Source organism: Cyprinodon tularosa, unplaced genomic scaffold (genome assembly GCF_016077235.1).
Source record: "Cyprinodon tularosa strain WSP-4 unplaced genomic scaffold, ASM1607723v1 ctg323, whole genome shotgun sequence".
NCBI classification, from domain to species: Eukaryota; Metazoa; Chordata; class Actinopteri; order Cyprinodontiformes; family Cyprinodontidae; genus Cyprinodon; species Cyprinodon tularosa.
This window is the reverse complement of record NW_024039034.1, coordinates 1,055,487-1,065,000: the sequence shown is the minus strand read 5'-3', so window position 1 is coordinate 1,065,000 and position 9,514 is coordinate 1,055,487. Positions and strand designations below refer to the sequence as shown.

Genomic DNA, 9,514 nt, shown 5'->3' with positions numbered 1-9,514 from the left:
CCGGCCGGCCGGGGCTTTGCTGGGGCTCCTGTCTGGGGGTGGGGTGCCCTTGGGGCCTCGGATCCCTGGGGCCTGGGACTGGATCCGCTTCGGGGTGGGGCTGGGTGTTGTTCGGGGATTTTCGGGGTCGGTGCCGGTGCCTTCGCTACGATGCCGGTTCCTGGGCAGTGTTTCTTTCCTATGCCGGTTCTGTGGTATCGGTTCGGGGAGGGGGGGAGCTGCGCGGCATGGTTGGGTGCGGGTCTTGGGTCCTGTTTTGGGCTCCGGTTTTTCCGCTCGCACTTCTCCTCTTGCCTATTTATTTTAATTATAATTATTAATTAATTTATTTATTTACCTATTTATTTGTTATTTTTTTTTTTTTTTTTTTTTTTTTTCTCTTCCTCGGTGGGGGGGGAGCGGTTGCGGGCGGGTCGGTGTCTGGTGTCCGCTGTCGCATTGTGGGGGCCCCTTTTTTTTTTTTTTTTTTTTTTTTTTCTCTTTTTTTCTTTGGGGGGTTTGGCATGTCTGTTTTCTCGGGGGGCAGGCGGGCCTGCTGGGTGGGGGTCCTGCTGGCGGCGCGCCGCTGGTGTGTGGGGGTCCGGGCGGCTCCGGCGGGGGGTAGTGTTGGGGGGCCGGTCTGGGCGGGCTGGCTGCGCTGGCTGGGTATTCGGGTGGGTTTTCCCTCCTGGAGGCATGGCGGGGCTGCTCTGTTCCCACTGATCGCGGCGGGTGGGGCTGCGGGGCGGGTGTGGGCCTGGGGTGGCTATGACCGGCGCGTGGTGGGGGGCCGGGGCGGCGGAGCTGCTCTGGCCGCGTGTCGGGGCCTGGTGCGGGCTGCGGGGGGGGTGGCGGACGTGGCTGGGCTGCTTTGGCATCGTCCGGTGGGGGGGGCGGCGCGGTTCGCTCCGCTCTGGCTTTGTGCTGCCCCTCGGGCTGCTGGGGGGGGTGGTTGCGCCGGCTGCGGTCTGCTCCTCTTGCGGTTTTGCGCCGGGCGGCTTTTCTGCTCTCGGGCTGATTCTGTGCGCGGTGTGTTTCGTTGCGCGCTGTTGGCATCGGTCTTGGTGGGGTGGGGCTGCGCTTTTGGCCGGGGGGGCGTTTTGGGGGGGGTCCCGCGGCACTCGTGGCCGGTTCGCGGCGGATGCGCATGGGCCCCGGCCGGGGGCGGGGCCGTCTTAGTGTTTTCCTGGGTGGTGCGGTCGCGGTGGGTGTTGCGGCCGGTCGCCGGGGCTTGGTGCGGGGGGGCGGGGCGTGTTTCGGTGCTCTGTGGGGCTGGGGCGTTTCGGTCGGCGCCGTGGGGGGGCTGGTGTTCGGCGCCCGGCCCTACTTCGGGGTGGCCGGCTGCCGGCGGGGCCCGCGGACTCGTCCCCGCGGCTCCCCGGGGCGCCGGCATGGCGGTGGCTGGGGGGCTTCCTCGTGGCTGTCTCTCCTCCTGCCTTGGTGGGGTCTGATTTCCGGGGCTGGCCCCGCCTTGGTGCCTTCGCTTCTGGGGTCCCCTTGGGCGCCTGGGGCTTTGGGTCTCCCGGCGCTGGACTCAGTGCTCTGGGGGGTGTGCCTCTCCGGCTCTCCACAACCACTATTGAGCATTTTTTTCTATGGTTAAAACTTTACATGCACAAGTTCACCCTCACAAACAACTACAGGTGCTAGGCTTCAGGTACTTAGAGATTCACTTCCAAACAGAAACCCCACATTCATATCTTCAGGTAACACAGAGTACATGTCAGACTTAATAATATTACTTTAGTGATAGTTTCAAGGTGTTTGCTTTATTGTATATCTCGTACCATGTTTTTTGGTTGTGCTGTTCTTTTTTCTTTTTTTTTTTTTTTTTTCTCCATCTCATTACAGGTGTTGAAGCAGACTGAAAATGTTTTGTCATTGTCTCCTTCCTATCTCCTCTTTCTTTCATCTTTTGTCCTGTTTTTTTCTTTTTCCTTCTTCTTCTTCTGTTTTTCTGCTCTACTTACATTGCAGTGTCCATATGAACTGTAAAACTCCCTGCATAATTATAATAAAGCAATTTATATACATGAAACAAGTGGAGCGGTATGGCAATTGCGATACCGCTACACTTGTGAAAGTAAAATCTGTTGGGCTCCTTTTGGCATCAAGACAATTATTCTTATTGCCACCTTGCCAGACAGGACACTGTAAAAAAAAAAAAAAAAAAAAAAAAAAAATGCTTTTTGCATGACTTTCCTGACACTATAACCAAAAGGTTAATACAAAGGTTAATACAAAAACACAGCTGTGAACTGGAGGTATTTGTTGTAATTTCCCACAGGTAAAAAGAAAATAAAAGTGTGATATGTTCGTGCCGAGGAGGGAGTGAGGCAGTGCTTACAAGACAAAGAAAATGTCTTTAAAGTTCTTCTCTCCAAAGTCATCTGATACAAAAAGACTTAAGCTTTGGGGGGTTGGGGGATGTTTAGTTCTGAACACAAGGGCTGACTTTGAAACTTTAAACATACATCCCTGCTTTCATCATAGTTTCGCTCTGCTTCCAAATTTTTATAAAGAAGTAAGGTGGGTTGTTCAAAGATTTACTTCCAATGAAAACGATAAAGGCAATGAATAAGGCGGGGTAAACTTATGATGGCTGTTGTTTTAAAGTGCAACAAGAAGGGACAATATTTTTCAAGATTGCGATGGCATTCAGGGGTTTAACAATCATGAAAAACAAACTGCTACAAAACATGGTTTTGTTACACGTTACATATTTACATTCGGAAACTTCATACTGAAGCCAGATTTTTTCATGTTCCTCTACAGAAGCAGATCTTGCCCCCAAACGTGAGGGGCCGCCGGGGGAGGCCACCGCCTTGGAGGCCCTCCTGAGGGGGGACAACCTTTTGGAGAAAAAAAACAGCCTCAGTAAAGATGAAGAGACGCTGCTGGAAATACAGGTATGTTTTGGTAAAACCTAGCATTCCAAAGTAGCTGGATGGATTTCATTCTAACCTTTGTTGTTCTTGCAGTTAATAGATGCTTATTGGATAGTAGTTTACTTAGAAGTTTGCATTGTCTTACTACTGAAATGTGCTACATATAAAAAAAAAAAAGACCTTGCCTCAGACCCTATCCATGTGTGTTTTCTTTATCTAGAGAGTCCTGGAGGCAGAGGAAAATGGAGATAGCTTGCATGAAGATGAGGAGCTGGAAGTTGATGCGCCGAAGAAAAAGAACAGGAATAGAGGCAAAGTGGGTGACAAGAAAAAAAATGACTTAATAGTTGGTTAAATATCCATTAGTTCAGAGAAAAGAAACCACAAGCTTTTATAAAATCATAAATGAGGTACTGGACTTTATTTGGGCTGGACATCTGAGCACTCAGATTACTAGAGTTGGTGGAGTTGATTCAAACTGACTGGTTTTCTCTGCAGAAAACTAATCTAGTAACTAGGATTGCACCGATACCGATGCCAGTATCGAGCTGGGCCCCGATACCAGATACCCAATAATGCACTAAAATGGTGGTATCGGTGAGTACCAACAAATAGGGCACCGATACCATTTTGAGAGCCAAAAGTCTATTCAACTATTGTCACCCATTCCAGGTAGGCAATAACAAGTTCTACTGGATTCACTTTGTATTAGTATTTATCCTGCTTCACAAAGGTAGGCAGCAGCTTGACAAAGCCTTGATGGCAATTATTTTACATCCAAGTAGTATGCAGTTCTTCATATATAAACACACACATCAATTTCAAACTGATGGTATCGGCCAATACTGCACAGCAAGGTATTGGGTATCGGTATAGGGCCAAAAATGGCATCGGCGCAAAACTGCTAGTAGCCAGAGTCCATGTATTTTCTAATGGGGGTAGGTCAGACTTGTTTTAGTACCACAACCATGTCTGCTTTACCCATCCCAAAACCAGTTTTACATTTTCCAGTCATTGCTCTTTTGAAAAATCCAACTGTCTTCAGTTATTAAGATGATTAGATGCAGAATTTCCCCAGAACCACTGAAAACTACAAATACCCTCATCATGTTGCTGCCACCGTCATGCTTTACAGTCACTATGTTGTTGTTTTTTTAAAGCTTTGACTCGTGATGTTCACATATCCCTACATTATATTCTCAAAACATCAACACCGTCACTAATGAAGTAGGTGTTTCTGTTGTAGTCTGCACCTTCTCAATACATGTTTTTAATTTTGTGCCACTGTCTACTGAGAAACCGGTGCTTCAGCTTCTTCTAGTTTGTAATAGACTTAAATTCTTCATGGTTCACAGGTTGTTCTTAAGAGATTTAAGCAGTTTTATTTTCCAAGACACATCAAGGCTGATTTTGGACTACATAAAGGGAGCTAACATTAATTTTTTGGAATTGGCTGATCTCAGAAGCCACACTTATGTCAGGAAATCAACCGATATGAATGAATTTTGACATTTCTAAAAAAGAGAGAGGTTGAATATCCTGCCACAAATATGTGTGGTTAAGATGCAAAACATTATGTATATGTACTGCCAATTTCATTTTCTTCTTTTTAAATAAATGCTTAGAAAAACTTTTTGTAAATTGATTCACTCAAGGGAACCTAACACTTAGTTTTAGAAATTTAAGTAATAGCATGAACTATACTGATTTAATTTATAATTAAAGCAGTAATCCTCATAGTGTCACGTGTGATCAATGTTTGGTGTTTTCCTGCAGAGCCGAGGATCAACACGCAGAAGGACGGAATCTGCCAATGCTGAAGACCAGGACAAGCCTTACATCTGTGACAGTAAGGAGACACAAAGCATGTCTACTGATTTATCATTTACCCCATCCTCCTGCTGTTATTACTCTGCTTATCCCATTGCAGTGAACTAAAATGTTCAGTTAGTTAGGTAAAAAAAAATCATGTTGATGAAAAACAGATGTAGCTTTCTCAATTCTCTTAATTGTATCCCTCTGTCTGTTCCTAAAAGAAGCATGTAAAGGGACCCTGATGTTTATGCAGAATTGACCAGCATGCCACTTTTGTACCTGGAAGAAATGTCTCCAGAGTTGGGTTGTTTGCAGACTGAGCCTCATGCAAATCTGTCTCATTTCCATTTTATGTCTCATTCTGTCTTTCCATCATGGTTTGCTTCTGTGTCTTCTCTGTTCCAGATAGGTACAAACAAAAGCATAACTCAAAAAAGACTGAAGAAGGTATCTGAATTTGAACTTTTCTTACTCACAGCTCAATGAGCTAATTCATTGGTCAGCTCTTTTGCTAACTGAGCAAGAACGACTGAGAGGAAGCTTTTGAGGCTGTATGCTTGGGCTTTCCCTGGTGGATTCAGTGCCAACGCTGCATGAAACTAACTCTTTGCCAGTGTTGCAATCGAGACCACACCAACCGACACCAACGAATACTACAACAAGTCCAAGACCTTTATAGGCCCTATATGGTCTTGGTCCTTGGTCTTTGTTGGTGTGGCACTGACTACAACACTATGCTTTGCTATGAGCTTCTGTTTCTGTTGCAAGTTCTGGTATGAGTTCACTGACAGATGCATGCTTTGGGGGATTCTGGGAAGCAGCTGATATCTGTTGAGGAACTGTTACCACCTGATGCAGTTATTCACTGCTGTATGGATGTAATAAAACTTAATCTGTGGTTGGTTTAACACCAATATTTATTTATTTATTTTTTCGGCCAAACTAATGTTTAAACAGAACTGGCTGCAACACAATTGCCAGATTGTGTCTGTGAAGCAGGATGTTGTAGCTCTGATGGTTCATGGTTTGTCAGAGCTACAGGATCTGCCTGGCTTCTTATCACTGAGTTGACAATAAACTCCACACCAAAGAGCTGCATGAATTATCTTCAGGGTCATTGTACTAATTTAGGACTTGATTTCATATTTTTTGTTATGAAAATGCTTCATACTACTATCTTAATCATTTGCTTGAGTTCTCCACATCTAGTTCACCACATCTATCTATGTAGATAGATGTATTATGATACGCAACTTTCAACAGGTCAAAAGTAAGCACAAAAAGCTCTTTCAAAGTAGAAATTTCAAATTTATCACATTAGTTTTATTTGAACAAGGAAACCAATATACAAACAGGAATAAAACGAAATGTAACAAAGACTGAGCAGGACCTCTACCACCTGACTTTGCCTACTGGCAAAGAAAGACTTAGGCCATAATTCGAGCTGTTTTATGGGAGAGCTAAGGTCCAAATAAAGCAGTAAAGTAAATTAATCCTTCTTTAAAAAAAAAAAAAGAATCAGTAACAGTCATGGAGATATATGTCTGGGGAGATAAGAGGTTCATTTTAATCCATGACAAAACAAGGTACTTTGCAACCCTGTCTCTGAAATACATGCATAAGTGTGAGGATGCCTTTAAAAAGTGATGGCATTATTTTTTTTAATCGAAAAGCCAAAGAATTGACATATTTATATATTTTGAATACGTCATTTATGAATTCCATGTTTTTTAAGTCTAAGATAGCATTAAAGGCTGCATTTAAGCTATCATCTTCAATGTCAGCATGAATGTTAAAATCCCTGACTATGATGACCTTTTCAGTATTTAACACTAAAATTCTCTGAAAACTCATCTAAAGGACCTGATGGATGATAAAGTAAAAAAAAAAAAAAAAAAAAGTATGTGGTGACAAAACATTATCTAAATTATTTTCAGCTAAAAAAAACTCCTAATTCATTAGTATAAATCTACCTCAATGTCTAAAGATAACTTTTAATGATAAAGTTTCACACTTACTGTTTTGTGCTGCAATGTTATTTTTTACATTAATTCAGCTGAGAAAGGCTTTCCCAGCTTCTGATGGGAAATTGCTAACGGAGATTTCATGTTTAATTTCCAGTCTGTGGGAAGCGCTACAAGAACCGGCCGGGTCTGAGCTACCACTACACCCACACTCACCTGGCCGATGAGGAAGGCGAAGAAGAGAAGGACGCAGAGATGGCCCCGCCTTCCCCTCGCAACCCAGATAATCACAAACGTAAGTTGCATACTACGGAGGTCATTCCAAAGCTTCTACATTCTCCAGAAGCTTAAATTAGACATGCGTTTTATGGAAGCAAGGATGGAGCATCTTTATCAATATATTGCTCTTCTAATGTTTTCCTGTTCCTACCGACAGCTCAAAAGGGCTCTGATGGCACCATCATTCCCAACGACTACTGTGACTTTTGCTTGGGAGACCAGGACGCTAACAGGAAGACAGGTCAGGCAGAGGAGTTGGTGTCCTGCTCCGACTGTGGGCGTTCTGGTGAGTCTGCATCAACGATTATTTTGCTCCAGGGAACAACGCAACAGATTTATCATTTTTTTTAAAAAGCAAGCCCCCAACTGGGAGAACAATTAAAAAAAACTTTAAAGTAGTGTTTTCCTAATTCAGTTTCCTCCTCAGAAATTTATTTAGTTTTTTCTTTTTTGTCTCCAAAAAATGTTGCTGTTTGTCATAGAAGGTGTAGTATCAGAGAAAGATAACCAAAGAAAATACAAAATGGTGTTTTCCAATTATTCTTTTTATTAAGGCGGAGGTACACAGGGATTTACATTGATGTAGATTCATTTCGGCTCACTTGTCTTGTTTAAAGTTTGCTGTATTTTTGTAAATACAGCCTGATGATGGTCAACGCACAGCATCTCACTCACATTTAAGTCATAACTTTGATTAGGCTGCTCTAAACCTCTCACTCACTTACTTATGTTAAGTTATTTAGACATGAACGCTGATGGTAGGGTATATTTCTTAAGGAATTTTCTGCTAGATGCCATAATTTAGATTTCCAGTTATTGTTATTTTCACAATGCTGCCTCTAACATGTTTTACAGTAGGGCTTATTTTCCTGGGTTATCTGTAGTGTAAGTATTCAACCTTTTTTTGGTCTGTCACATATCTCAATTAACAGAAACAGAAGTATTTTTATTTTATACCTTTTTAAGGCTTTATTCTGTGATGTATTGGATCTTGATAAATGGGTACAGATGATGGTTTTAAGGATTTATTCTTTGTATTAAATAAGATATTCTATAAATTAATTTGATAAGTGCAATAGCATGTTTACACGGGTCAAAAGAGATCAATTGTAAATCAATCAATAAACTAGAGTATTTGTGTTACTTAAAGGTATAGTGGAGGATTTTCGTGAATTTTTGAAAAGACCCGCCCCCTCCACTTTAAAAAAAAGGCAGACGGACAAACCAGTACCCGCTCCCGAGACAAAAGGCGTGTAAAGAGTGTGCGAGAGCATGCACGTACCCATTGCCTTATGCACGCTCTATTACTGTGCCCGAACCGCTGCTCTAACCCCTCAATCCCTCAATCACTATATAGAGCAGGGTCTATATAGTGGACTTTATAGTGAACTATTTATAGTGGAGAGATGGTCACTACTTTTTGCTCCCCATTGGTCACATAACTCCTCCTCATCCGTCCCTTGCCATCTTTGTTATTAGTCACCATTGTAGGGTAGGGACAGCCTATGGTGACATTGGAAGTGAAAGCAAATAACATAATGCTTTGTGCGGGGAGCTCTCCGTGCAAAGCATTATGGGATATATATCTGCCTCTTCTGAGGCCTTTCTTTTCTTCTCATACACTTCGTACACACTTTTTCTGTTGCAACCCTCGGCCATTTTCAAAGCACTGCGATGAGTAAGTAAAGCTTTAATGACTGTCTGAAACCGTATCTCACCACAGATATTCAGCTGAAAGTGTAGATGAGCAGAAAAAGATAGCTAACTGGGAACATATCACCAGAATGATTGACAATTAGGAGGACCACTTATTTAGATGATCCACCCGGAAAAACAACATCCTCCACTATACATTTCAGAAAGAAACTTCTTATTAAAAAATGTCAATCCAAGCTTCTTTGTGTTTGTTCCTTCTTCTTACCATGCTGCTCCTCCGAAGGCCACCCCACATGTTTGCAGTTCACAGAAAACATGATGCAGGCGGTGAGGACGTATCAGTGGCAGTGCATCGAGTGCAAGTCCTGCAGCCTGTGTGGTACCTCTGAGAATGACGTGCGTATCATCAAGCAAAAGCTTTTGCTGTCGAACCTCTGACCAAAAACGCCTTTCCTTTAATGATATTGAGTGTGTGTGTTTCATTCAGGACCAGTTGCTGTTCTGTGATGACTGTGATCGAGGATATCACATGTACTGCTTGAAACCTCCCATGACTCAGCCTCCTGAAGGTGAGAGCTGCTTTTTAAGGTTTTTAACTGAAGACATTAGAGGACTCAAACTATATACAGCTGTGCTTAAACGTTTAAATGGCAGTTAACAGGTTACTTGGTTCACTGTTCACAGTTTTTTTTTGTATCTTTCTTAAAATAAAAATTCTAAATAGATGTATTTTATTTTACTAAATTATAATTTAGTCATTTTTTATAGATTTTTTTCTTGTTTTTTGTTTTCCGTTATTGGAATTACTAGTGTGCATTTTTAATTTTCTTTAACGGGAGGATGTACAAACTGTAAGTCATGCTTTATGCATGAGAGACGCTTCAGGCTTTACATGGAAAGGAGAAAAGGAAATGATTTGTTATTGTGTCTTAC

At 42.7% G+C, this 9,514-nt stretch overlaps 1 protein-coding gene across 2 annotated transcripts in view; it reads left to right on the top strand.

The window, feature by feature from the left end:
- The window catches only part of dpf3 (D4, zinc and double PHD fingers, family 3), a 31,966-nt gene that overhangs the window by 18,804 nt on the left and 3,648 nt on the right, over nt 1–9,514 (top strand). Inside the window, exons 4-11 of one of the 2 annotated variants that reach the window (XM_038293227.1) lie at nt 2,755–2,888; nt 3,088–3,183; nt 4,644–4,716; nt 5,088–5,129; nt 6,804–6,941; nt 7,083–7,211; nt 8,865–8,977; nt 9,069–9,150. In XM_038293227.1, coding sequence (XP_038149155.1) covers nt 2,755–2,888; nt 3,088–3,183; nt 4,644–4,716; nt 5,088–5,129; nt 6,804–6,941; nt 7,083–7,211; nt 8,865–8,977; nt 9,069–9,150 — 807 coding nt within the window. The remainder of the gene's footprint in view (nt 1–2,754; nt 2,889–3,087; nt 3,184–4,643; nt 4,717–5,087; nt 5,130–6,803; nt 6,942–7,082; nt 7,212–8,864; nt 8,978–9,068; nt 9,151–9,514) is intronic. The other variant, XM_038293228.1, reaches the window with a different exon arrangement.